Source organism: Perkinsus marinus (assembly GCF_000006405.1).
Source record: "Perkinsus marinus ATCC 50983 genomic scaffold scf_1104296931384, whole genome shotgun sequence".
Classification (NCBI taxonomy): domain Eukaryota; phylum Perkinsozoa; order Perkinsida; family Perkinsidae; genus Perkinsus; species Perkinsus marinus.
Genome location: NW_003215766.1, coordinates 578,883 through 603,694, shown reverse-complemented (window position 1 = coordinate 603,694; position 24,812 = coordinate 578,883). Strand labels below are relative to the sequence as shown.

At 52.5% G+C, this 24,812-nt stretch overlaps 11 protein-coding genes and 1 non-coding gene across 12 annotated transcripts; 4 read left to right on the top strand and 8 right to left on the bottom strand.

The window, feature by feature from the left end:
• Positions 1–1,333: 1,333 nt before the first annotated feature.
• Positions 1,334–2,544, top strand: Pmar_PMAR005291 (hypothetical protein; the record flags this gene model as incomplete). The annotated part of the gene is made up of 3 exons (XM_002786538.1): positions 1,334–2,310; positions 2,363–2,436; positions 2,487–2,544. The coding sequence occupies one exon, from the start codon at positions 1,334–1,336 to the stop codon at positions 2,303–2,305; it is 972 nt and encodes a 323-aa protein (XP_002786584.1). The 3' UTR covers positions 2,306–2,310; positions 2,363–2,436; positions 2,487–2,544.
• Positions 2,545–2,697: 153 nt separating this feature from the next.
• On the bottom strand, positions 2,698–4,308 carry Pmar_PMAR005290 (conserved hypothetical protein; the record flags this gene model as incomplete). The annotated part of the gene is made up of 8 exons (XM_002786537.1): positions 2,698–2,843; positions 2,889–2,981; positions 3,041–3,176; positions 3,267–3,396; positions 3,444–3,555; positions 3,601–3,704; positions 3,820–4,060; positions 4,103–4,308. The coding sequence occupies 8 exons, from the start codon at positions 4,306–4,308 to the stop codon at positions 2,702–2,704; spliced, it is 1,164 nt and encodes a 387-aa protein (XP_002786583.1). The 3' UTR covers positions 2,698–2,701.
• A 71-nt stretch (positions 4,309–4,379) lies between these two features.
• Positions 4,380–6,429, bottom strand: Pmar_PMAR005289 (gpantothenate kinase 4,, putative). The gene is made up of 13 exons (XM_002786536.1): positions 6,340–6,429; positions 6,135–6,243; positions 5,975–6,085; positions 5,820–5,929; positions 5,637–5,771; positions 5,490–5,587; positions 5,389–5,435; positions 5,232–5,338; positions 5,115–5,186; positions 4,967–5,068; positions 4,833–4,911; positions 4,654–4,785; positions 4,380–4,609 (listed from the first exon to the last, which is right to left on the bottom strand). Exons 1-13 carry the CDS (start codon positions 6,421–6,423, stop codon positions 4,428–4,430), a joined length of 1,368 nt encoding a protein of 455 aa, XP_002786582.1. The 5' UTR covers positions 6,424–6,429; the 3' UTR covers positions 4,380–4,427.
• Positions 6,430–6,695: 266 nt separating this feature from the next.
• Positions 6,696–7,124, bottom strand: Pmar_PMAR005288 (hypothetical protein; the record flags this gene model as incomplete). The annotated part of the gene is made up of 3 exons (XM_002786535.1): positions 6,696–6,789; positions 6,838–6,916; positions 7,004–7,124. Coding segments are annotated over 3 exons (294 nt in total), but the record flags the coding sequence as incomplete, so codon positions are not given.
• A 187-nt stretch (positions 7,125–7,311) lies between these two features.
• Positions 7,312–8,060, bottom strand: Pmar_PMAR005286 (hypothetical protein; the record flags this gene model as incomplete). The annotated part of the gene is made up of 4 exons (XM_002786534.1): positions 7,312–7,353; positions 7,482–7,680; positions 7,901–7,939; positions 7,981–8,060. 4 exons carry the CDS (start codon positions 8,058–8,060, stop codon positions 7,312–7,314), a joined length of 360 nt encoding a protein of 119 aa, XP_002786580.1.
• Positions 7,797–7,869, top strand: Pmar_PMAR005287. The gene has a single exon. It is a non-coding gene; the product is annotated as a tRNA-Met (tRNA).
• Positions 8,061–8,164: 104 nt separating the features above from the next.
• On the bottom strand, positions 8,165–13,041 carry Pmar_PMAR005285 (tho2 protein, putative; the record flags this gene model as incomplete). The annotated part of the gene is made up of 12 exons (XM_002786533.1): positions 8,165–8,958; positions 9,008–9,127; positions 9,178–9,336; positions 9,385–10,066; positions 10,112–10,239; positions 10,292–10,369; positions 10,419–10,522; positions 10,569–11,689; positions 11,734–11,902; positions 11,982–12,213; positions 12,260–12,879; positions 12,930–13,041. The coding sequence occupies 12 exons, from the start codon at positions 13,039–13,041 to the stop codon at positions 8,191–8,193; spliced, it is 4,293 nt and encodes a 1,430-aa protein (XP_002786579.1). The 3' UTR covers positions 8,165–8,190.
• Positions 13,042–13,111: 70 nt separating this feature from the next.
• On the bottom strand, positions 13,112–16,428 carry Pmar_PMAR005284 (hypothetical protein; the record flags this gene model as incomplete). Its single annotated transcript, XM_002786532.1, has 10 exons — positions 13,112–14,028; positions 14,142–14,689; positions 14,732–14,904; positions 15,002–15,126; positions 15,170–15,323; positions 15,366–15,513; positions 15,559–15,658; positions 15,701–15,810; positions 15,855–16,036; positions 16,091–16,428. The coding sequence occupies 10 exons, from the start codon at positions 16,426–16,428 to the stop codon at positions 13,129–13,131; spliced, it is 2,778 nt and encodes a 925-aa protein (XP_002786578.1). The 3' UTR covers positions 13,112–13,128.
• Positions 16,429–16,741: 313 nt separating this feature from the next.
• Positions 16,742–18,332, bottom strand: Pmar_PMAR005283 (hypothetical protein; the record flags this gene model as incomplete). Its single annotated transcript, XM_002786531.1, has 2 exons — positions 16,742–18,054; positions 18,218–18,332. The coding sequence occupies 2 exons, from the start codon at positions 18,330–18,332 to the stop codon at positions 16,742–16,744; spliced, it is 1,428 nt and encodes a 475-aa protein (XP_002786577.1).
• Positions 18,333–18,454: 122 nt separating this feature from the next.
• Positions 18,455–19,865, bottom strand: Pmar_PMAR005282 (conserved hypothetical protein; the record flags this gene model as incomplete). The annotated part of the gene is made up of 10 exons (XM_002786530.1): positions 18,455–18,572; positions 18,620–18,695; positions 18,739–18,809; positions 18,857–18,960; positions 19,002–19,089; positions 19,137–19,280; positions 19,328–19,419; positions 19,462–19,538; positions 19,586–19,683; positions 19,729–19,865. The coding sequence occupies 10 exons, from the start codon at positions 19,863–19,865 to the stop codon at positions 18,455–18,457; spliced, it is 1,005 nt and encodes a 334-aa protein (XP_002786576.1).
• A 441-nt stretch (positions 19,866–20,306) lies between these two features.
• Pmar_PMAR005281 (caffeine-induced death protein 1, putative) lies at positions 20,307–22,049 on the top strand. The gene is made up of 10 exons (XM_002786529.1): positions 20,307–20,554; positions 20,598–20,701; positions 20,745–20,868; positions 20,915–20,969; positions 21,017–21,221; positions 21,267–21,446; positions 21,491–21,607; positions 21,652–21,790; positions 21,838–21,902; positions 21,949–22,049. The coding sequence occupies exons 1-10, from the start codon at positions 20,321–20,323 to the stop codon at positions 22,031–22,033; spliced, it is 1,308 nt and encodes a 435-aa protein (XP_002786575.1). The 5' UTR covers positions 20,307–20,320; the 3' UTR covers positions 22,034–22,049.
• A 316-nt stretch (positions 22,050–22,365) lies between these two features.
• Positions 22,366–24,404, top strand: Pmar_PMAR005280 (conserved hypothetical protein; the record flags this gene model as incomplete). Its single annotated transcript, XM_002786528.1, has 3 exons — positions 22,366–23,330; positions 23,364–23,427; positions 23,568–24,404. 3 exons carry the CDS (start codon positions 22,366–22,368, stop codon positions 24,402–24,404), a joined length of 1,866 nt encoding a protein of 621 aa, XP_002786574.1.
• Positions 24,405–24,812: the final 408 nt, after the last annotated feature.

Here is a 24,812-nt window from a genome sequence, read left to right as displayed (position 1 = left end):
GGCTACTGGGTGCAGTAGTTGGCAAGCCTCCCAAGGGAAAATTCTTGTCGATATCCAACGAGTCTATCATATCCGCGCTGAAGAGTGACGAGAGGTTTAGACGAGCTTCTTCAGCAGAGCCCTGGCTCAGACAGATCCCATTGAGGATTGTGAGCACGAATAGGATCACGAAATTGGTCATTAACTTTGGGTTTTCAATAACCTTGCAGGTTGGTGAACGACCACTGTTGCGACCATTGTTCTGCAATTTGCAGGATTGTATTTGCCAAGAAACGCAAGATCAACCAAGTGAGCAAGATCCCTGCTACAATGGCTTACTTGCGCTGCCGACTCGGCAGCCACTGCCGAGCACATGGCAACAAATTATGGTTTGACCATCAAACTTAGATGCGTCCTTGTTCGTGTTATGTTGTGACTGACTAATTCATCTTGTGGTACTCCTGGTCTAGGTCCTAGACTCTAGGAGCCCTGACCAAGAGAGCTCGCGAGTTTATGCGCGGTAGATCCGCCGAAATGGGATGCCGGTCACAGCAGATTCACTACTGTAGATGTGTATGTTGAAGTTAGTGACTTGGAGAATTCAGAGTAGGTCTTGAGTGGGTCTGTACTGGATATTGTACAATCTGGCTGTGTCGAGAGTTCGAGTATGGGAAGGCACTTCGGGATAACTGCGACGCAGTTACTGCGTTGTTCTGACGGGTCGAAGCGGACTTCCTGCTCTAGTGGGAGGGCTTGTTCAGCTTAGATGATTAGGTTTTTTCCGGGTTAAAAGTTCCTCGTTGGTTGAAGTTCATGTTTTGGGTTCTACGGCAAAGTATTCCTCTCGTGGGAGGCTTACTCTGGGCGTCCGGGTAGCCGTCGAAGGTGGAATCCGAGATCCACTAACCCGATCGAGCCTATTTGCGAGACCACGTGACGTACTCTATCACTGCTTTCAATTTGCGGTCAGCTGAGCGTCGTTTTCGCTACTACGAAGAGTTGTGAACGTACTGTATTTGGGATCATCACTGATGTTAATACTAAGGGGATTCGATCCTTGGTGTACTGCATCACGCTCCAGTCAAACCCGGGCGGACTAGTCGACTGGCCTGAAGTCGCAAGACTAGTACCTAAGTGGGCTACGCTAGGTAATCTCATAGCTCGGAAGCTAAGGCTTATGCCTATTTTGTATGAGTGTATCAGACGTATGCATGTGGAATGTTTTCGGAAGAATGATTCCTGTGATGTTGATGTTGCGTAGGAGTTTTTTCGTCAAATTCTAGGTTGAGTGTTTTGAGGTGTCGGGCGTCGACCTAGTCCTCGTTCTAGTCCAGACTTTCTTCATATTTTCGCAATGCCCCGCGGACTCTCGAACCTCGCCGTGGACTTAGCCGCTGTGAATAACTCACTTCCTGTTAACTGGAAAGGGATGCTCGATATCAAGTATATGATATGCGAGTTCATCGGGACTCGAGATCCGATGGGGTTATCGTGGAAGGCCCCTCCGAAGCCCAAACGGCCTGAAGATGAGTGGTGGCGAGAAAACGCCCTCAAGCATGCCACCGCAATCACTGATCCGCTCACTAAGTCGTATTATGATCTCGATGTTTGTGAAATGTCCGGGTGTGGTCACCTCCTAGAGTACAGTGACACGGATGATTCAGAGTGCATAGTACGTGCTTGTTTGGCGGAGCGTGGTATCGGCGGCCACGATGATTTGGAGACGTGGGTTGTGGACAAGCTAGTTCTATATGAGAACCTTTTCTATGTGGCGTTAGTGAACTATGACCGGAAGACCACTGAATTCAGTAAATTGACTCGCGATGAGTTCGGAGTTAGTGAAGTTGCCAAACTAGAGGGGGTCGCTCTTAACTTCAGTGTCCTGCGAAAAAGCGACGGCAAGCTGAGGATTGCCGCGATCACCCAAATCCGGCGACCACTGGCAGAAAGTATTGCTGATGATGGAGATGATGATTTGGATGACGCCTTAGAGTTCCACGTGACGGAAATTCATGTTTTGGACGAAGACTCCTGCTGGATGAGATTGCCAACGTGGCCGCTAGTCTTCTCTCGTTATGTTGAAATTCATCTGGTCACTCCTGAGGTAGCCCTACTAGCGGATTATGTCCCATGCTCGGATCGTAAGGGACGTCAGGAACTCGCTTTGCTCCGGCTGGTTACTGAAGGTGACTTGAGAGTCGAGCAATTGTCGAGAATTCGACTGGATGGTTGGTCGAGAGGTTTCAGTTTGAGTCCCTGTGCATCGCTGGTAATGATGTGGTTGGAGCCAAAGGAAGAAGAGTGTACTGTGTGCCTCGATTACTGACCGAGGTGAGAACTGTCGTATGGTCGTTCTCGTCCAATCAGAGCTTTGCAACCTCAGTTTCTGGATTCCGGGATCCCTCCGTAGTGTGACGGTGCTTGTTCGTTGGATTTGGTCTCGATCGAGCTCGCAGAGTGAGTTGGAATGGTGGATGGGAGGGGGAATAATGATTGCAGTCGTGCAGGTTATGGTCACTGATCGTGGTCTACTCTTACTAATGCTCCCGAATACGTACACAGAATCATTCCTGGAGATTATTTTACTTTTCGGCCAGGGCTTTTGTGTTAAGTTATTCCAGTGAATAATGCAACGGAGAACACCATTACTCTTCAAATAATAGTATTCACCTGGGAAGAACTTACTCCGTAGGAACTCAACTGGGAATTCGCATGTCTAGGGTCAGAAACGAGTGAAACACCGTGGTTCATGGTCGACATCCTCACCATCCGAGTCATATTCGCCTTCGGTGGGCAAGCAAACTCGCAGCAGGGGGTCTGTGTCAGAAGACTCTTGAAAATAAGCTGGTGACTGATGCACGTATCTGAATCCAGAGGGTGCACAGCCTCCCAAATATGCCAACTGTTACTCTTGGGAAGCAGTTCCAACTTTATCGTTCCGTGGACGCAAACTGCGATCGTAATAGTTGTAGTCATGGTCATAGCGATCAAGATACAGAAACCTGTCACAGGGGATCTCGCCGACTTCGGAGCAATCCGACTGCTTTCAATGGTGACCCACTTGCCGTTCCAGCTGACCTTCGACACGCAAACATCAACAATATCTCCTATCTCAACGTCGCGGAATCGTTGAAGAGGTCGAGGATTCGTTGTGAACCCCACTCGAGGTGCGGCGTTGAGCTTCCAGAATAGCTCACCTGCATCAAGATCGCAACAGATAACCGCATTGAGATAAGGATAGTCCAAACAAAGAGCCTTAGCAAGACAGTTCAACCTGATGATGTTACCTGTTGGAGTACGGGATGCGAGCATAGCCTGCAGCTTTCTGCCGTAAGACTGCCGGTTCACTCCCTCCTCTGGAGGCTTGATGACGTCAGCAGCCGACTTGAGCTGGGGGTTCAAATATCTATACGCCACCTACTAAGCGGAATCGTGGCTCAGAGCAATTCTAGCATTATCTTCACCCAATGGTCGGAGTACTCGATGGCATCGGTCATGGCTTCTGTCGAAGTCAAATATCTACTTTGAATCGCATGATAAAGCGGTATCAAATGGAGGCACCCAGATAGAGCGTAACTGATTCGAGCCATGTCCAAGTCACTATGAGGGATGAAGACGTACTCGACCACATGCTGAGGAAGGGGTCGTCGCCGCCATAACTCGGGGTCCTCGGCCATCTGTGTCTTAAACTGTGGGTCATCTCCCAGCACTTCATGAGAAACTTCCTGAGCATTCAACAACCAGTGAAAAATACCATCTTGCTGGTGAGTGCTCAAGAGACATTCAAAACTCATATTTATACAGATCGATGGCTGACACCCGACCCTTGGGACGACATACCTTCTCCCCATCAAAGAGGACTTGTCGCACGAGCTCCCAGTAGCCGGTCTGATGATCCATTCGATTTCCCACCAGCATAGTAGCTTGCGTATCGAATACACAGTCCAAACTTATGCCGTGTTGATGATATAGGGCACTGGAGTCTTCTCGACAATCATGAAAGACCTTGAGCACGGAAGGATCAGAAAGCAGGGGGGCCAGAGACTGTACAACACCAGGACGACAAGCGTCGAACATGAACCTGCAAATGAGCGTATGACGCCGATGCAACTCGGTGACTCACGCATCGCCACGCTCGGTTGCGATCTGTATAGTGCACAGCTGACCGAATCGGCCCAACATGACTCCTTCACAATCGACTCCGATAACCCCTTCTTTCGCCAGAGCTAGAGCAACCTCCTTGGACTTCTCGGCTGAGCTCACGAAAGCTACCGATGTCGGAGTGGTCCGAATAGCAGCGCTCAGGTGCAGCTGAGGTATCCGCAACATTTCAGCGTAGAGCTACTACTCAGTCGACTGTCCCGCAGTCCCCACTAGAAGTAACGTAATCGAAAGAAGTGTCACAGAAACTATAGAATGAGAAGACTGATCCAATCGAGAGTAACGACTCAGTTCTGATGATACATCTCCCTCAACTCCGTCTCGTCCTCCCCAGGCAAGGCTTCTTCAGACGGCGGCAGCAACTTGTCGCCATATTCCGTCACGGTGTGCCCGTTGCCGTAGAGTCGATACTTGCAGATTGTGAGCCCTTCCAATCCCATGGGTCCCCGAGCATGAATGCGGTTCGTACCTTCGATCGAACTGATGAAGCAGGAAAGGATAATCATAACTTACTGACACCAACCTCTGCTCCAAACCCATATCGGAAGCCATCGGCGAATCTTGTGGACGCATTCCAGTAAACCCCGGCCGAGTCGACCTTCCTCATAAACTCATCAGCGGCCTTCGAGTCGGCAGTTATGATACCTGAACGGTCACTCAGCGACCGGACAACAGCTTCTCCAATTCTCTACAGTCCGTGTGGTGAGAGCCGTGCACGTTGATGTGCTCCACAGCGGCGTCAAGATCCGGCACGACGTGCATGCTGCATTCCTAAGGAGCCACTCAAGGTCACCATCACCCGAACACGGTCACAACCGCTGCTCACCAATGAGCACCATTCAGTATCAAAGTCATTGCCACTGGCTTCAACGAGACCGTCCTGCGCACCGCCCAAGATCTTGAGCACAGCTGCGTCACCATGAACGGTCTGAGGAATTGGAAGGTCCCAACCCACAGTCGAACTCTATGCTCACCACTCCCTTCTCACGGAGGCTGCTGAACAGGCGTGGGACGAAACTGTCAGCGATGGTTTCATCCACGAGAATCTACAACAGGACTTTTCCGTTTCGCATATCTGCCGAATGACTTACCGTTTCAGTGGCGTTACAGACTGCAGGATACTGTGTCTTCGCATCGACGGTCACTTTAATAGCCATATCGAGATCAGCTTTCGACTGGATATAGGTATGGCAGATTCCTGACAGACGACCATCACTACTGTGAAAAGGGATAGAGGCTACTCCCTACCATCAGCATGACCCAATACTGGGATAGAAGTGTGGCTCTTGATGTATCTGCAACAAAGATAAACTCTGGAATCCCATACGGAGGCACTCAGCCATCGCTACTTGACAAGACTGTTGGAGCCTCTGGGCACCACAACGTCGATGTACTCGTCCATTTTGAGGAGCTCGTCAACGGCACTTCTACTGTCAACAAATTGTATCTGAACCGCAACCATGCGAAGAAGACCTCTCATTTTAATGACGCCCTACCGCATCAGCCATTCCCATCGGCTCGATGGCTTCACGGATAGCGCCAACAATTGCCTCATTGGAGTGCCTAGCCTCCGACCCGCCTTTGAGAAGGAGAGCGTTACCACTTTTAATGCATAGGGAAGCTATTTGAACCTAGGCAACAGTGATGCGACCAGCGACACTGCCGACATTCCCTCTCACAGCAGCTTCAGGCCTTGCTTCGAATATGACCAGTACCACACCGATTGGACAGGTTAAGCGGTAAAGGCGCAGACCGTCTTCGGTCATCTCGTGGCTGTAGGTAACTCGACCTGATAATGAACATTGCCGCAGCGACATGCTACCGCTCCACGCACCTAATGGATCCTTTAGAGCCACGACGGTCTCGAGTCCAGCGATCAAGCTGTTCCATTTTGAGCCAGAGAGGTCCAGTCTCTTGTACAAGGTCGGGGACAGCTTACCAGAGGCTGAGGGAAACAGCCTGCATGGTGGCCAGGCAACAACACGATGGCTTACCGACATCCTTCTGAGCAGCTTCCATGTCCGTACGGTTCGCAGCTAAGAGTTGCTCCTTTCTGGAGATCAGATTCTTACGAATCGCCTCTAGCATCGCATTGCGCTCTTCCTGAACAAGAAAGGTCGACGGTCAGCAAGGAACAAGGGACGGATCGCATGGGCCAACCCGCGAGATAAGCTCGGCATGGGAGCCAGTCGAACTTACAATGCTAGTAGAGGCAAGGCGCCGACCAGCTCGGCGAGTGGCAACGGCACACTCCGTGAGGGAATTCCCGTTGAGCTGAGACATTTAAATAACTTCAATCTTTCCGTGGGTAGGAGGAGGAATCACCATCGAGAGAACGCAACACGGCGAAGTCTATAAACGTCTTCTACAGTCTCGAGCGTAGTGGCCCGGATCACCACACAGGTTGCAACGGCCTCTGAGGCGGTCCTCCCCACCAGGCTCTTGTCGGGCGTATCTTTTAGCCGCCAGAAACGTCGTCCAAGATGTCGCGGTACGCTGACGGAACTGCGAGGAAGTGAAGCAATTGAGGATAGTAAATGAAGTGCGGTGATCACTGATTCGTATGGGTCATCGGGACGGGCCTCGCTAACTGGAGCATGCTCTGACTCCAAACTCGTGGCGAGCAGCAGCCGTGCTTCTTCCATAGTGCTGAAGTGAAGATGCGCTGATCTCTCTACCCGCATGTGATAGACTTACCCTGGTAAGGGCTTCCCCTCGAGGCCATGCCCGAGCTCAGGCGGGCAATTCATAGTATCATCATGCGCTCCTTTACCTCCTGAGCACAAATGCACACAATACCGTTCAAGAGGCTGTCCCCAGCAGTAAAGGCGCGATGGCATGCGGGATAAGCGACATCTCTCACTTTTCCCTGCAGTTGGAATCAGCTCCCGTTCCCGTGACCGGGACCTGCTACGATTGTCAGAGTTGGTCTCTCCTCGCTTCTCGGCTAGTGTCCGGTCAATCTCCCGAAACATAGAATCGATCTGATCATAAAAACAACTTGTCTGAAGAAGACTGGGAAAATCCTCAGAGTTGCCCACTTGGCGCTGCATATAGGGCGAGGGGCTCCGGCTGCGGCTCCGAGGCCGGCGAGTCGTCTTTATATCGAACTCAAGTGGAGTGTAGGGCTGAACAACAAATGAGGTTGTAAATGTTCGCGAGACGAGGGGCTCAATCGAGAACTCCGAGGTTTGTCTCGATGAACAACAAGAGCTGGCATAGCATGATACAAGATTGAAAATCTAAACAATTCTGACAGCATGCAGTTCTAGACTATACTTGCACGCTGTCAACGCGAACATGTGAAGAAGAAGCTCACAAAACGGGTGATGGATGCTCACTTCAATCGGTTCATAGCGTTTCTTAGCCTCTCGCATGAGATACAGCGACGCCATCTGTCCCACAGTCATCGATTCAGGATTGTCAGTATCTTTCCAGCGCTTCCGCAGACCAAGACCATCGCCGAGATCGCTATCAGAGTCTTCCCCTGGCCGTCGGAACTCATCACTGCTGCTGTGCCATCCACGACGATGGACTGACCTGTAACCAGAGTAGTTGATGCACTGAAGTTCCCAAGACCACGACTACGACGCAGAGTCTACGTAACCGAGAACAATGAAACCGATGACACAACGCGGACGCTACACTGACACAACAGCAGCTTGGCGCAGTGGATAGCGTGTTGGGCTCATAACCCAAAGGTCCCTTGATCGAAACAAGGAGCTGCTATTTTTCCGTCATAAATATCTACTCTGCTTACCGACTAGCATCCCATGCCGAATATTCATCATCATAGTAACTGCGGCCATACACAGGGCCTCCATCCTCGCCATAGCTCACTCGGTCGTCATGCTCCCCGAAATTGGTCTGATGATGAGGATAGCTCCCTGGCCCACCCTCATAGTAATAATTGTCAGCATGGTCGGAAAATGAACGCATCCGAAAAAAGGAAACTACTAATAATCGAGTCAAGTGGCAGCTCATATAAGCACAACTAAACACGTCAATTCTCGTTAGACGTAATCATAATAGAAACAGCAGCTGTGATCATCACTCTCGAGGCGGTCGGCCGCGCTCTCTTGCAGAACTTCTCTCGCTTCTCTCATCGTTAGTTTTCAGCTTCTTCCCCTCGGGTGATGTGGTCGTACTATTCGGACTGTCTGTAGCTGTCCTCTTTACTCCAGCACCAGGTGACGAGAGCGCGTTAAGTGCATGGCCTTGACCCGAGCTTGTCGTCCTAGTGTGACCATCCGGTCGCTCGTTGTGAACCTCGGCGGACTTCCCATGCGCCTCAGTGGACGCGTTCTGACCATCGGATGTCTTCGAATGATCATGGGCGGGCTTCGGAGGGGGACGATCCAGAATGGAGTCTTCTCTCTGCTTCATTTTACTCAGCAAACCTCCAGCCATAGTCTTAATATCGGGCGGCTGTCCCTGATCCTTGGACAAGGCCTCCAATTGGTGCATAACGGCTCGAGCGGACCGGTAATGTACTGGACAATACTCGTGACAGCTGATGAGGACTGTGAGAGCATTGCGCTTCTCGGACCAGTCTGCGCTCTTCTCAAGACCAGGTTTCAAGGCTTTGCAAACTCGGCCTTCCCACTTGGCGTGACCCTTCTTCAACTCTGATAGTTTGAGGTACTCCGCATCCTTCTCTCCATAGGGACGATAGTGCCGGTAGAAGGCAGAGTTGCCCGCTACATAATCGGCAAACTTGGTGCTGTCACCGATCGACCTCAGGTCTTTAACGTAGTGCATTATGTCTCGCAGGAAGACGCCGAACCACCGAGCTTCCGATTCGGTACAGCATTGAACCTGACAGGCCACCCGTCTCCACTTCACGATGAGGAGGCAATGAGCTTACCAAGACCATGAGGAGGGTCGTGGCGACATTGTAGAAATCTAGGAGCTGGAAGCCTGGGGGATGCAGCGTTACCAGCAACTTAACGAAGTGCGCACAGAAGAGGGCATCTTGGACGGATAACTGAGAGAGTAATTCTACTACGACGGAGTTCGTATGGTGGAGCCTGTTACCATGACACGCTGAGCCAGCATCCACTTAACAAGACCGATCGTAGCCTGTTCATTGCCGACTTCTTGTTTCCACCACCCTCCGCATTCCCGTCGTAGTCGCTCGAGCACTCTATGGTGATTCTCAAGCTGTAGAGTCTCCTCTACTCGGAGCTTGTCGATCTGCATAGACATCGTGATGAAAACAATGGGACTTTCAAAGGGACCTACATGTTCCTTAAGACGGTGGATTTCCTTCTTCGCACGTTTGATGGTCTGCTTGGTCGGGCTGGGAGTAGCAGCCGTGGGCCTGCCATCCGCGGCCCCTTGCATCTCCACCATCTCCCTCTCCATTAAGGCAATCTGCTTCTTGTAGCTGTCACAGGGGACGTATATGTCATAAAGACTGAGGCGCCAAAAAGTGAGGTAGAAGCCCAGCGACAGGCCGTCCAAAGCGTCCTCGCTATGCCCAGGCAAGAACGGCTTCACAGCCTCGCTGAGCTCGGCCACAATAGTCTGCCGGTCCTTCTCGTCCTCGGCAGGCAACACGCCATAAGGAGGCAGACCAGGGCGACAGAGATGGAAGGCCAGAGGCAACTGGTCCGCCATTAGCCTGTGCCCTTTGGGGCGGAAAAGTTGGTGTATATCAGGAAGGAGGTCCGAGTAGGGATGAGCCGTAGAGGTTACCAAGACCAGGTACTGCGTGAGCTGAAGCAGTTGCGTATGGGACGTGTCCAAGAGATATCCAAGCAGTTTGAGTCCTCCCTTATTCTCAGTGAACCCGTTGATGATAGCAGAATGACTGACCAGTAGATCCCTCTGGGCCATCAGGCTATGCCAAAAGCTCTGGATCAGAGTAGGGCCTTCTTGAGTCATTGCAGCTCGGAGGGCAGCCCTCGCCCGCTCACTGTACCTGGTCCACCAACATGACCAGGAACCAGGACCAGCCAGGGCCTACCTGCCGCCAGTACTGCCACCAGTGCCCCCTATCCCTCCCGCCTCAGGATTGATGGTTTGCGACAACGCACAGAGGACCGGACCCCCCGAAAGGCACTGCACCTGCTCGTCGTTCAACTCAGCGATGACCTGTCAACAGCCCACATCCCCAGCCCGACTCCTGCCGAGACTGCATACTCACCGTGAAACCACCAACGTACGATATGAGACCCTGCAGCAACTGCCGCATCAAGGACTGGCCCAGCAGAAAATTGATAGTCTGACAAGGAGGAGTCGTACAGTTTACTATGCGGCACATTTGTACCCACCTCCTGGTCAGTGCTGGTCCGAGGGCTCGGTGGTCTGAGGCAAACTCTGATGACCTTAAGCAGACCCCGCATGTCTATATGGGAGTGCTTGCGGTAGAAGCGACCTGTATAGGGTGATAGCCCAGCAGTAGTGGCTGCTAGTACTATTACCAGCAAATTCGCTGAGGTTCTGAATCCATCCCTCGATCACTGCACTCTCCTTATTAAGGAACCCCACCGCTTGAGTGAGTCGAGGGTTTGTAGCCTCACATAGGAGTTCATAACCAACAGTGTCACAGGTCATATCTCCAGAGCGACCAGTGACGTCAATGTAGGGCCCAATGAGATTGCTATTGGACCTCTCTGTGAGGTTGTGGACGACATATTGGGCGCACGGCAGAGGGTTCATAAGGGCCAACTTGGTCCAAGCGTAAGGGCTGTATCGGGCCAACTTGTCCTCACTCTGTTGGGCATCCTTCACGATACGCTTTAGCAAGGACTTGGTCTCCTTCCTCACCTTGGCATGGACTAACTGTAGGGGGAACTGACCTAGGTCCGCTGGGTCACTACGGCCGGCCTGGTCCCAAAGGGCATAGATCTGATACCTGTCCTCAACGGGTCTGCCCTTGAGGTAGCTCTCCCAGGCTATCGTGGCCAGCCACGGGTTGGCACCGTTACTCCCAGCAGCACAGGAGAGGGCCGGCAAGAGCACCCTGGCCACTAAAGAGTCCAGTCGCTCCCTCCGACAGCCCTTTACAGCAACAGCATCACCAACTCGCTGCCAGCAAATACCAAGACAGGCAGTATCGTGACACAGTTGGGAGCCTAGCATTTCGATCAACCACAGAGCATCGCAACCCTCTTCGAGTAGAGGGTCTTCTGGACGGCTAGGGTCAGAGTAGTTCCGTAGAGGATGTTGAGCCAGCCTAGCCATGTGACGGCGACTCCTCGTGTCACCACTAGTGCACAACAGCCACGCCAACTCGTCTGTTAAGCCCTGGCGGACCGTGGATAGCAGTGCTGGTCTCGAGAACTGCAGTCGCTGGACAATACGCTTCGCTAGAGCGACATCACCAGCATCGAGAGCCGCTTGGACGAGGCAGGTGGGGATATCTCGGTACTCAGACAGGGCATCTATGGCCTTTTGCATCTTCTGGTCAGGGTCCTCAGCAGAGCCTCCAATAATAATCGCAGTGTGCGCGTTGATAGCCGCCTTGTAACTCTCCGTAGCCTCCGCCTCCAGCTTAGCAATAACAGGGTCATTGTCGGCCCTGGGATGCATGTACATGTACCTGTGGAACGGTGGGCAATACAAAACAGCTAGAAGTCCACTTACTCCCACAGCTCCTCTCCTAGCTCTGTCGGAGAGATGAGATCCCCACGAAGTAATACGATGAGAATCCCAGCGAATTCATAGAGGACGTTCGAGCGAGCCAGACGGATTGCCGAGGCCGAGTTGCTGTCCGCCGGGTTGCCAGAGTGACTCTCTGATGTCGCACTGTCACCTGATACAAATAGGCTCATCCCGTCAGAAACATCCGGCCCCCCTGCCCGACAGCCCCGAGGGGTCAGAGGCATCACTACGTTTAGAGTGTTGGACACCCCCAGTCCTAGCAGAGGTAGGGGCATGAAGATCAGCAGGAGGAACGATGTCGTGGATGGAGATAGGCGGGTTGTCGGTGTGGACCAAAAAGGGAATCTTATTGTAACAGGACAGATAGAACTTCAGCACTGACATCAGCTGAGTGTGATGGTAGCCTCGTAGGATCTCCAAATACCACTCGAGTACTTCCGCGAACCGAGCACTCGATGGTAACTACAAGAAGCCTCTACGATGAGCCCAAGCAATGCATATCCACTACCTCTGGTTCGCCCTTGGCCGCCCTATCACTCTTCCTACCATACCAATACCTCCTCATAGCCTGGCCGAACCACCACTGTACTGTATCCACTACCATGGCACAGACCCTTGTCGGGCACAGCTGGTAGTGGGCTATGATTCTCTTCAACTCCTGCCCACATTTCAAGGCCTCATCCTTGGACCTACGGCTGCTCACCGACCACACCGTCTCCATCGCAGCAGCATAGCCCTCCGAGCACTCCCGAAAGGTATTGTATTTCTTTACGCTGTACAGCTGCTTCGTTCGAGCTTGCATAATCTTCCGGCGGAAGACCTCTGGAGATACGATCTCAGCGGGCACTCCCATATGGGGTTCCATGTTGCCCAGTGTCGTAGCCAGCGATACGACCCCGCCCCTCTGCAGTCCTCGTACTAGACTCAGGGCTGCCTTGGAACACGGCTCGTAGTGGCATGCGATGAACAGGTGGTCCAGCAGAGCCTCTTGGTGAGCTCTGGTGAAGCCCATGCCCCTGAGAATTTCAACGCAGGGCTGCTCTTCAAGGGCGTATCCGGGTCGACCCTTAAGGACCGCCCATATGAGCTCATAAAAGTACTGCGAAACTTGGTCGAAAGCTTCATCTCCTAAAGAGAAGCAACACTAACATCAAGTAAGCGCCCCCCTCCCCCACTACCCTGTCCCAATAAGTCCGACAATTTAGCCCGAAGTCGTGTAACGCACTCTTTCCTTCCTAAAGCCAGGACATCACTGGTGACAAACACCGGCTTGTTCCCAGCAGTCGCCATAGTTTGACTTCAAAACTTCACCAACATTCGGCCTCCTCGCAACCCCTGTAACACAACTCTTCCAATGGACAGTGCTAAAAGTGCCGCTTAGTTGTGGAGCATTTTCAATGCTATAACACCATTAAGGTTGCGAGTTCCCGGCGGCTGAGCGCCTCTAGCCGAGCCTTCCCTAGCAGCCGCTGCCTCAAGGCCCCTACCTTGGATCCATACCCCAACATCACCACTACCACCAAGAAGCACTGCATCGTGTATTCCTGAATCGATTAAAGCCCGGCCGAATTCATAAGCAGTCAGTGGCTGAATAGCATAAGCCAGAACGACCTGCCCATCGCGACTTTCGCACACTGCAGAGAAGGCTGCTTCAGTGCTGCTGGGTAGCCACGGCACTTCACCGTATTTTATCTCTTCGCCGTCCTCGTGGTCCCAATGGGGGATCTTCCGGAGCTCACCGTCCGTCACAAAGGGCCTGCCCGAGACCGCCCTCCGCCAGGGAAATCGCTCGTTACACTCATCCGTCACTTTGCAACTTCGCAATCGCCTCTCTTCAGTGTCCGAGTCCAGGACAAACACATCCACTGGGCTGTCACCAAAAGCGTACTTAGGGCAGGCACTAGCATAGCCCTGTCTCTGCATGATACCGTCCTGTATGAAACAGTCATATGGGTTCTGGAAGTTCGACTGCACTGAGTTGCTCAGCAACACTATGTTTTCATCAGCCTTGGTGAGCTCTCTGATCCACTGGGTGATCGGATACCCTTCCCGCAGCATAGCTCCCCGGTTACTACCATCCGAGGTCCAAGCTGGGAAATCCCGAGACAGTACTCTAGGATTGAGATGAAGGTCAAACTCGACCTTGGAGAGGTCAGGGTAGATGAGGAGGCCCAGCCTATAACCAATACTAGAGGTGAGAGGGGCTATCACTCCAAGCTGCTCCCCGTTGGGTCCGACCCATGGCTTCGCTTCCATAGAGAATATACACAAGATGAACTAAGCAACGGCAATTGATATGACAATCCACCACACTCAACACAACATGCCAGGAGGGCCATCAGGATCGTCACATTGGGTCCTCATGTTCGCCAGTCGTCCATCTCCCTCACCCCGGGACGACACTTCGTGTGCTTCATCACACTTCTGACCAGTCCAGCAACAGCCCGGGGAACCATCTCTGGCCCTATTGCAGTGTCCTGTAGACCCAAAGTGGCCTCATACCCCATAGAAAAGAGGTCCAAGAACCCTGCACCAACACGGTGAGCAGCCGCCTCTGAATGCTCCCTATATAGCCAGGCCCTGCCTTGCTTCTTCTTGGGGTACGGCTCTCCTACTACTATTATTCTCCCAGAGCCTAGCCTCCCCACCTGTCCCTTGAAGGCGTTCAGGAAGTCCGCCGAAGTCCCATTTTTGGCGAAATCCCTATACGGCAGACCCATGAAGAGGACGTCGGGCAGTCCCTCTGCCCCAAGTGCGGCCCCCACAGAGTAGTTCTTCGCAGAAGGCATCGCAGTCATCAGAGCGTTGAGTACCTCTTGGTTCTTGATGCCCACTATATGGACTACAGTGCCTTGACATGGATCCTCCCCTTCTTCCAAGGCATAAAGTTTACACGCCCACGGCCCCCACGTACCATCGTCCATCCACCTCCCACTACCTGAGCCAGGCTTCGACCTGCCCACAATGGGATGGTTACTACTAGCAGGCTCAAAACTGGCACAGTGCGTCCTATTTTCGGGGTACCATGGCAGGCCGATGCTCCACAACGGGGCCCTGGCGAACAGGGGTAGTCGCCTTCGTCCATGACTAGGTACTGAACACTTCTGCCGGTCGTACTGGGCTAATGCCAACGCTACCATCTTATCGTAGTATCTAATACAGTAGTACATGGACACCTCGCCGACCCAATAAACAATAGTGGTGGGGCCTCATACTACGACCACTATCAAGCTGACGCAAGAGGTGGTACAGATTGTCATGTTTTTCCATGTGCACCCCGTCGCTGTGGAAGCCGTAGTGAGGAGCTCTCGAGGTCCCAAAGGCGTCAAGCACAGCTAGACCACTGCTATCCGGCACAGTTCCATCCTTCATAACCTAAGGCTGCAGTACACTACAGTGGCCCTTAGTGGCGTATCACCTCCTGTGCTGCATAAAGGGCATGCTGGTTGAGCAACCAGATCCTATACGATGAGGTAACGTCCTTCCAGTTCTTAGGCTGGTCCCCTCTCTTCACCGCAGTAGTGAGGGCCCATATAAGTTGCCGTCCTCCCCTCAGGGCTTCCAGCATATACCTGAACCCCTCTTCCCGACACGCGAAGGGTAGATGCTGTTACCTCTTGGTTCCCGCCTCGTATCCGAGGGCATCCGTAGCGTTCTTTTCGAAGGTGATCACTCTGGGCTCGTGAAGACCCGTATTGGCCCAGACTAGACTGGGCCCTCGCGACCTGAAGGTTTTCAGTGCCCCTGGTGCCCTCGAGACCTCTGAGATTAGAGGAAGTGGATGCAATGACGAGCAACCGTTCATACTGGTATCATTCCAGTACTGCCGGAATAGGAATTCCTGCGTGGTGTTGCTCCAAGGGGGCACATAGAGGGCTTTCCAATCGACATACTCAACGGTCAGGGCCTGACACCGTACATGGCAACGACCTAGCACGCCCACGGTTACCTCCAACATGGCATCACCATTACAACGATGCTCTCCTAAGCCACAACCAGAGCATCGAGCGCAGCCCCACTGGGCTCCCTCCCATTCGCCGAAATACGGTATAGGCCCACCTAGCAGTTTCAACTGTGAAAGGCCTCCGATCGCCCATCATCACCCTTCACTTTGACCTTCCTCTTGACGCCGTTCTTATCCTTTTTAATAACCTTGCAATTCTGGAAGACCCCACGGCGTAGTGCTGTCTCGAGAGGTTCACACTGGAGGAATTGGAGGAAAGATTTGGCGAAGTGGGCCGCCTGGGAGTCCCCAATGACGGCCACTTTCCTGCCTGCCAGGCACCTACCAGAGACCAGCTGAATACAGCAGTTCTCTATTAATGACGGCTAGTCTCACCTGCCTGGTTTAGCAAGATTTGGTATAACGGACGAAGGGGGCAACTTACACGCCCAAGGTACCCAGTTCAATTCCTGCCACCGGCCCTTAGTTGCCAACTCTATGGAGTCACATACAGGCATGCCTTCGCCCAAGTCAGGAAGACCCTCGAAAATCTCCACACCAAAGGAATCTTCACTGTCAGTGCCCTCGTCGAACCCCAGGCCACCACCTTGAGCATCTCTAGAGACATAGACATTTCCAAACTTCTCCTCAGATGAGGTAGCGAGCTCAGAATCCCGACCTCTAGTTTCGAGGCCCTCGTTTGGTGGACCATAAGGGGGCCCTTGTCGAGGCATAATCCTAGGCCACAGCGATAGGTCCTGCAAGAGTGAGGACCACTTGATATGGAGCCATACTATCGCCAGCATAATAGCCGCAGTGATGAGAGGCAGTATACAGCGCCTCCACTGATTTGACTGCTCAATTTCTGATGGAAAAATAGGCAAACTGACATGATTGCCAAAACTCCCTATAACGCATCCTCAACCACATCGACCACGGTAACCAACACGAGCACGCCAACACTCACTGTCGCTGACGAGCCCCCCAGGGTATTCCCATCAACTACTACACAACACTGTACACCTACATAGGGTATTTATAGAAACCTTACTGACCGAAGTTGTCATCGACCGCAATTTGGTCCTGTTTAAGCGGAGCATAGGAGAGGCCCTTAGCAGCGAACTCCTTCATCTCGTAGTAGCATGGACCACCCACAGCCATTTCTATCCTCTCTCCTGGTACCGCCCCAAGGATGGCCCGAGTGAAGCCCAGCTTACCCACTCTGGCATCATAACCTAGCTCGCTGGCAAAGTTCTGCAAGGTCGTTACTACGTAGCTTCCCTTCGAGAGGAAAACTCTCTCTGCCTGTTTCGCATCAAATACCGTCAGATTGCCCATGAGCCTCCATATGTGAGCTCGGGCATCCGGGAAGGGCGCTCTTCGCTGCAGCTGGCCCACAGTGGCTAGGTACACAGTATCAGGGATGTACGCCATAGCTTTGCAGTAGGCTATCGCTGACCAACAGTCACACGCACACTTCACCACTTCGTTTTCGTCGGACTTCCTCAAGATAGCGATCAACATGGCATGGACATCAGGGGACGTGAGCAAAGTCTCCTGGGACACCTTCAACCGGCACGTCTGCATGACCGCCTGCAGACCGTTGAGGACCTTAGTATCATCATCCGAGCATAGGTACTCCTTTATAGTATGTGGCAATGGTGCGGTAACACTTCTGAATAAATAGTTAGCCTCTTCAGAAGGGCCCGCACGTTGCAATAGACCACTGAGAGCCGCTACTACAGCGACTGCCACACTGTCATCAAACGCATCCTCCAACTCCTTTTCAAAGTCCCTAAAGGTGCCACAGTCGACTAGGACCTGCCGTCCACCCGGGAAGCTCGCGAGATCCTGTATGACCTCCGCCGAAGCCAATTTCAGCAAGAGATCGTCACTAAAGAAGGCGTCCAGTAGCTTCTTATACAATCCCTGCTTGCTAATAACCTCGAAGGCCTTCTGGTCCCGCTTGCCAATCTCTATGAGCACACACTGGGCCCTCAACAGCACAACTCCATCGGTGGGAGGCCCCGCCAGATCGCTCAAGCCAGCATCGAGTATCTCCTCAATTCTCGAGCCCATACCCTCCAGGGCCCTTGCTGCCTTCTCAGCTATCCCAGTCTCCTTGTCCTTAAGCAGAGCTATGACAACCTTTGGGTCGGCCATGGACGACTTAGCCGTTGCAAAGCAGGAGGCGGCGACTTCCCTGAACCGTTGGTCGCCACTAGCAGCCATTTGCAGCAGAGGGGAGTACTCCTCCACGGCCGACTTAGCCAGATCCTCGTGACGTAGGAGTATCTCTAGGCACTGGACCACAGCGTCGGCCTCGGCCGCCGTAATTCCGGGCTGGAGGACCGCGTTACCTACGAATATAGTAATGGAGCTTCACCCGTTTTACGTGAAATGGCGTAAAACTCGGTGAAAAACGCGATATTCGCGGCCTGCAGTAGTCGTGAAAGATGTTTATCACTGGTGTTTTCATATCACGGGTGGAACTCCAATGATTACCCCCAAAATCATTCTTACCAATTGTTCCCAGATTGACCCCCTCCTGCGATAGGAGCTCATGGGCCTTCTCTGATGTACAGCTAACCGGATGAGCGTTGACGAAATCTTCGATTGTCTTCAGAATATATGACATTATCACAAAACTGGAGGAAGCATCGATGCCGGTCGTAGAAGCTCGGTGTCATTCACGTAGGCAACCAACACTAGTCTCTGGTGCATCGGAAACACTCCCAAAGACAACATGGTGAACAGGTATTATTTCCGAGGGTCATACCGGGGCCGCTCAGGGTAGAGGAAGGGGTCCTCAGAGGTAGCCGGCATTTGAACTGTGACGGGGTACTCCAGACCAGGTTTTGGTATGAACGTCGGTGTCCTAGAATCAAAGAATCGCCCTAATCGACCGCAAATGAGGGATCCTACGGAGCTTTAATGTATGTGTTTCGATACCAGGTGATACCGCGCCCGTCGAAGATCTTTATAGGATGCCCCGCCGACCCTGCAAGGCAGGTCCACAGGCCATCTCCTGGGCTCCTACTTACCAGGCACAGCCCCTTTGAGAAATATGAGGTTCCTCGTAGACTCTATGCGGAATACAGTACAGTTAGTGACCCTAGGGACAGCAGCAAGTGCCTCTACCAGACCACAGACTGCTACTACCTCGGATCAGGTCCCATATGGCCCGGTTGCTTTTTGTACTTGTCCACCTTAGATGACGACATGCCTCTACTGATAGAGCCCGGCATTCGCATGCCCCCTGTTGCCTTGTGCACCTGCTGCCCTACACGACCAAGTGAATACCCACAGCACACCTGATCGGCCCCTCACCAGCGAACCGCCACCGGGTGACAACTCCCTGCCAGCCCTTCCCTCTACTCCATCCACTAACGAACCTAAGGGCAGCTCGATAAGGGAGGCCGGAAGATCCCCGACGAGCTACACTCTTTGGCCAGGTACGAAATGGCGTACTGAAAACTCGTGGCCCACGGGTAGCATGCAGTCACTGCTGACCCTGAACTCTTCTATGTGATGCTTGGGCTCAACGCCAGCCCTAATGCAACACCCTATACGACGACGTTCGTGCCTAGAAGGATGAGAGTAGGTCGCGGGGCCGACCAGAGGTGGCCCTACAGCCCGAGGGTGCGCCAACCGGTTCCAACTTGGAGGGCCTCATAGCCGTTCCGAGCTATGGTTTTCTGCCGCATTACATGGGAGTTGTGAACCTGATCGCTGAGTACAGTTCCCCGAGTGATGACCAATGTAACCTTGCAGACGGTGACAGCATGCTTCTGTCCCCACTCATCCCAGAGGCCCATGCATCCTATCTTGAATGCACAAATGCCTGTAGAGACACGGAATAGGTCCCCGCCCCAGAGGCCCACGGCTCACCTGGCCTTTTGCTCCCCAGTACTGGGTTGACAGGAGTCACCGATGGGTCTACTGCCGGTGGGACCTCCTTCTCGGGTATCACTGGAGGCGGCGGTCGCCTATGGGCCGCGAGTTTGCTGGCTACGGCAGTTGAAAGGGCCTACCTGGACGGTGCTGTGAGCCGCTCAATCCTCCGGACCCATTTGGAGTTGAAAAAGGTACGGTAGGGGCCGGCCTGGGAAGCTAGAAGGCCCCTCCGGCATGCAGTTGACGGCCGTGTCCCGATCAAGACGCCATTCATACCAGAAACCACTCTCCTGGGGTAACTCGGTGATTACTTTTTTAACACAACGGTGCGCATAAATGACCCGTGTCCAGGTTCCGATGATCGGACCAAACAAAACGCCTAGGTACCCCAGATCTGCAACATCCCCCTACACCAGGCCGCGTGAAGCTTTCGAGTGCTCTCATATGTGTACTAGAAAATTAGTCTCCTAGCGAGCTGTGTGTGATCCCTGCTTGAGCACACCAACTCAGAGAGGCTCACGGTACAGCCCATCGCTAGTTAGAGGCGCCCATTTCGCAGGCGACAGTGAAGCTCTGCATTTCGAAAAGCCGAAATCGGTGAAATTTTCATCCGGCCATCTACGGCCTGACCGATCAGACTTGCTCGTCTTGGGGAATCTTGCATTTCCTCAACGATACCGCGCCTCTTGACAATTTGTAACTTTGCGGGTGGCAGATACTGTGTTGCGTATGTTGGCATCATCCAATCTCGGTGCTGTGAGGGGTATCGTTCGGCTGCTCTCTACGGCTGCTAGCGCTACTCCTCGTCGCATAGGGGGGCCGGAGGAACCCTTGCCGTGGACTCTCCCCACCGACACGGAGGAGGGGCTCACGGTACAGAGGCAGGCCACAGGGATACGGGCCACCATACACAAGGGGGATGCACATCTTTCCATGTTTGCTACTGCTAGGACAGTGGGGAAGGTACTGAGAACGTGCGGGTCGTCGTACATGGGAGCTCTCGTAGATCATGGGGAGCGAAGACCCAAGGATGGTCAAATTAACAACGGAAATAGACGCTCTGGAGGCTGAGGTGCGACCGAGTGACGAGGAGCACAAGGCTAGGGACAGGTGGGCGTACCAGCGATAGTCCCATCACAAAGTCCATGGTCAGCTTTCTTGCGGCCTTGCAAACGACGGTTTCCAAAATGGTAGATGGCGATATTAGGGTCCACGCCTTTGGGTCGGCCATCAATGGTTTCTGGACGCCCCATTCTGATGTGGATGTCTGCATACAAGTGAGCTCCCGGGGCCACCGCTCCCCCGAAGGGCGGCTTGGGTCAGGTACCAGGGCACCAGACCAGGGCCGAGCAGATAGTGCTTCTCCGGAAGCTTGCTAGTGAGTCGCGGCCTGGGTGTGTCGAAGCCACGCCTGGGTGTTGGTAGCATCCCTTGCAAGAGTAACCACTCATTTCGTCGAGCCGAGATTCTCTGCCCGGATACCTATCATTCATTGGGCGCCGAAGGTCCCGGGTTCGATGCTCGCAACCGACATTTCTGTCAACAACACTCTAGCGGTAGTGAACTCCAGGCTCATCGGTGCTTACATGGAGATAGACCCTCGTTTGAGGCCCCTAGGGATTGCCGTCAAGTACGATCAGTTCAAGTATCGGTGAGCGCCACGTATGGGAAGCAGGTACTGGTGTAAGGCGCGTGGTATCAACGATAGGTCAAGGGGCACTTTGTCGTCCTTCTCCTTGATACTAATGATGATACACTTCCTGCAGAGACGACCAGCTCCTGTGTTGCCCAGTTTACAGGACTTGGCACTACAGCACAACATGCCTCCTCTCTATGTCCAGGGGGTCGACTGCCGGTAGGAAGAGTGACCGTATTGGCCTTGAGTGCTATCTTGAGCAGTTTCGCGACTGATCCGAAAATGATAGCTGAGGACTTGGACTACCAATGCAAGGAGAACGGTGGTCGTAACACTGAGAGTGTGGGCTTCCTCTTGCATGAATTCTTCCGATACTACGGGTAAGCCGTCCATTGCTGCCCCCCTATCCCTGCGCTGTTCTAAGGTATATGTATAAGTTTGGCAATATCGCCATAAGAGATGTGGTGGCAGCGACAGGCGCCCAGCCTAAAGTCGCCTCTCCTAGTGCGGGTGTATACCTCTTCGTAGACAATCCCTTCGAGGTCGGCAAGGACGTTGCTAATGTAAGTTGGTCCTTCCGTATGAACGCGGCTGGAGGAACCCCGTGAAGGTTCTACCCAATCAGCATACACGGCTTCGACAAGAGTTCCGACGAGCCCAGCAGATGCTTGCTAAGTAACCCCTCTCTCTTCTGCTTTCACAGAGCAGTGTTTGCCTGTAGGGGCGTCTCGTTCTTCGAGATGTGTCAGCAGACGACGTTGGAGGCTGCCAAGGCAGGTGATGCTGCTGTTGTTGCGGGCAAGTAGAGAAACTGTAGCATGCTGTGGTTCACCATGTTTCGGACCTGTTTCAATCTCTAGTTGCATGTAGTGTTGTTGTCAATTGATATCGAAATAGGGAGACTAGCATTTATGACTTCGTGCTCTTGAGGCGCTGTGGTTGTAGGAGCATGTATTAGGATATGTGCCCAAAGTGAGCTTCGATTTTGACTCAGATTAGCTCATACCCGCACTGCTCTTCAACGATGAGCTCTCAAAGGCACGATGATGTCTCTACGTAGCGGCTCGACTTTTTCGCGTTGTCATACCATCTTTCCAGAGATTTCCAAGTCCCCAGGTAGCAGATTTCGGCGGTGTCAATGCCCAGCGACCCAGAAGACTTGAGTCTCTCAGCCCTCCTGCCGACGACAACGCTCGCTAGTGTCTTCGTATTTGGCATTAGCGCGTTGGTTTGCCTGGGTCTTCATGGAGGTGATATCTTTGCTAAGATAACCGCATGGACCGGGAATCCCAAGTACCTTCCCATTAGCACCAGAATCAGCGACGGCGAGGCATCGAAGCAATCTGATGACAGATTGACGTCATCATTCAACGGCTCGATGGACTCGTGGAAACAACTCTTATTGAGAAGCACTCAGCTAGGTGCCATACTACTCTATGCCTTTGCATGTGAGTGGGCCCCTGTGTACCCTCATGGGCTGAGGGAATACTCCCGGGACATATTCTGGTTTCTATTCGCTGTGTTCATCCTCCATTGCTTGTCATGGGGGAAGACTGAGAGGCGTCCTGAAGAAGCCAAATTGGTGGTGTTCGGCCGCAACAACTCGGAAGAGCTGAAGGGATGGTTGCAGTTCCTCTTCCTCGCCTACCACTACTTCCACGCCACTGATGTCTACAACATGATACGAGTCTTCGTCAGCGCCTACGTGTGGATGACTGGTTTCGGCAACTTCAGTTACTTCTACACTCAGAACGACTACAGTTTGGGTAGACTAGTGTCGATGCTATGGCGCCTGAATATGTCCGCTGTCCTCCTGTGCTTGGCCCTCAACACTACGTACATCCTCTACTATATTGTACCGTTGCATACCTTTTACTTCCTGCTCACCTATGTCACTATGGGGGCCTTCAGATCCGCCAACTATCATCGTTGGTTGATGAAAGTGAAATTGACAGCGTTGGGGCTGGCCATCTATCTCATATGGGATGTTGACCATTCCTGGTTCGATGTTGTCTTTGGGCCCATCTTGCCCTCCACTGCCCTTCAGGGCGCCAAGGCAGGAGTGCTCTACGAGTGGCACTTCAGGACCGGTCTGGATCATTGGTCTGCCTACTTGGGGATGATTTTTGCTTACAGTTACCCGTCTACTACTAAGTGGATGGAAATGGTGGAGAAGCTGCCACCAACGCGAGAGTGGCTCGTGAAACTAGCTGTTCTCGCCGTTATGGGAATACTGAGCTATCAGTGGTTCGCCCAAATCCACGCTCAGCAGAAGTCTGACTACAATCACTCCCATCCCTATTATTTCATGATACCACTCCTCACGTTCATCTATATCAGGAATATAACGCCATGGTGAGACAACGATGTCACTTGCTGTGCTCTCAGCTCCCCCTCAGGCTGCGTTCGCACTACCTCGAGCCTCTCGCCAAAATGGGAAAAGTCACTCTGGAGACCTACCTACTGCAACACCACATATGGCTCACTGAGAATGCTAAGAAAACTTTAGTGTTATTGCCCGACTATCCGCTTTGTAATCTCCTTCTTACAACAGCCATCTACGTTTACCTAGCAAATCGGCTCTTCCGTATTACTGTGGAGCTTCGCGCGATACTACTGCCAGAGAGAGATACAACAGCATGCTTGAAAGGGCTGTTTGCAACCAGCGCTGTTTTCACGGCTGCAATGTTGCTCGCTGTCATCTCAGCTGCTGTGGATGCAGTCGCAGGTCAGATAGCACTGATGGTCCTCGTATTCTCTATTGTGCTTACGCGACGCATAAACGGAGGCTTCTCGTCGGCCTCCATAATTCTACCATGCATCGGTATCATCGCGACGACATTCATCTTGGGTGAACTCCCCTGGAATGTCACGGCCATCATGAACTATCGACTAGCCCCTATTGCTACTGTTGAGCCTGGACTAGCGCCTTGTGATCCACACCGCGGGTTGTTCTTGATTGGCGCAGCGTCATTGATGCTGATGTGGCGTGATCCTTTCTTGATTGTGAGACCAGTGACATACATCATCACGGCGTTGAGTCCGTCTGCCCGCACTCTTCGAGATGCATACGATTATGTATCAGTGTATGGAGCCCTCCATGAGAAGTATGGGCTGCCCTCAGTTCGGATGGATGTCGTCAAAGAGGGAGATATAGAAATGTCAGTTCATGAGTGAAATAGTGCATGGTTGTGTAAATTACACTCTCAATTCCGCGAGGTATTGCGTTCCGTTGAAAATACTATTCATTTTGGTTACATCGACTGTCAAAATAGTGGTACATGCAGTTCCTGACTCTTTCCTATTCTCCGTTGTCGTAAAGTTATTCCTTCCATGTTTTGATTTTTACTCTCCCCAGTACTCCTGGACCAAGAGGCTGATAACATTATCATACAATTCTCGAGATTTAAGCCGCAAGATAACCCTTCTCTTTCTCCACAATTTTCAAGTCTCCCCCATGGCCCTCTCAACCATGAAACATTCAGCAACGAATATCAACGAGGTATGGCCTGATCAACTGTGACTGAACAACTCAAACCACAGACGGTCGAGAAAAAATGTGCAAATTCTACAGAGGTCTCCATA

Coding starts and splice junctions, on each gene's coding strand:
- Pmar_PMAR005289 (XM_002786536.1), bottom strand. CDS start 6,423: ATGTCTCAGCTCAACGGGAATTCCCTCACGGAGTGTGCCGTTGCCACT. Junction 5,436..5,489: donor GGCTCCAACAGTCTTGTCAA/GTAGCGATGGCT, acceptor TCTTTGTTGCAG/ATACATCAAGAGCCACACTT. Junction 4,610..4,653: donor TGGAGCAGAGGTTGGTGTCA/GTAAGTTATGAT, acceptor GTTCGATCGAAG/GTACGAACCGCATTCATGCT.
- Pmar_PMAR005281 (XM_002786529.1), top strand. CDS start 20,321: ATGTTGGCATCATCCAATCTCGGTGCTGTGAGGGGTATCGTTCGGCTG. Junction 20,869..20,914: donor ATGTGGATGTCTGCATACAA/GTGAGCTCCCGG, acceptor GGCTTGGGTCAG/GTACCAGGGCACCAGACCAG. Junction 21,903..21,948: donor GCCCAGCAGATGCTTGCTAA/GTAACCCCTCTC, acceptor GTTTGCCTGTAG/GGGCGTCTCGTTCTTCGAGA.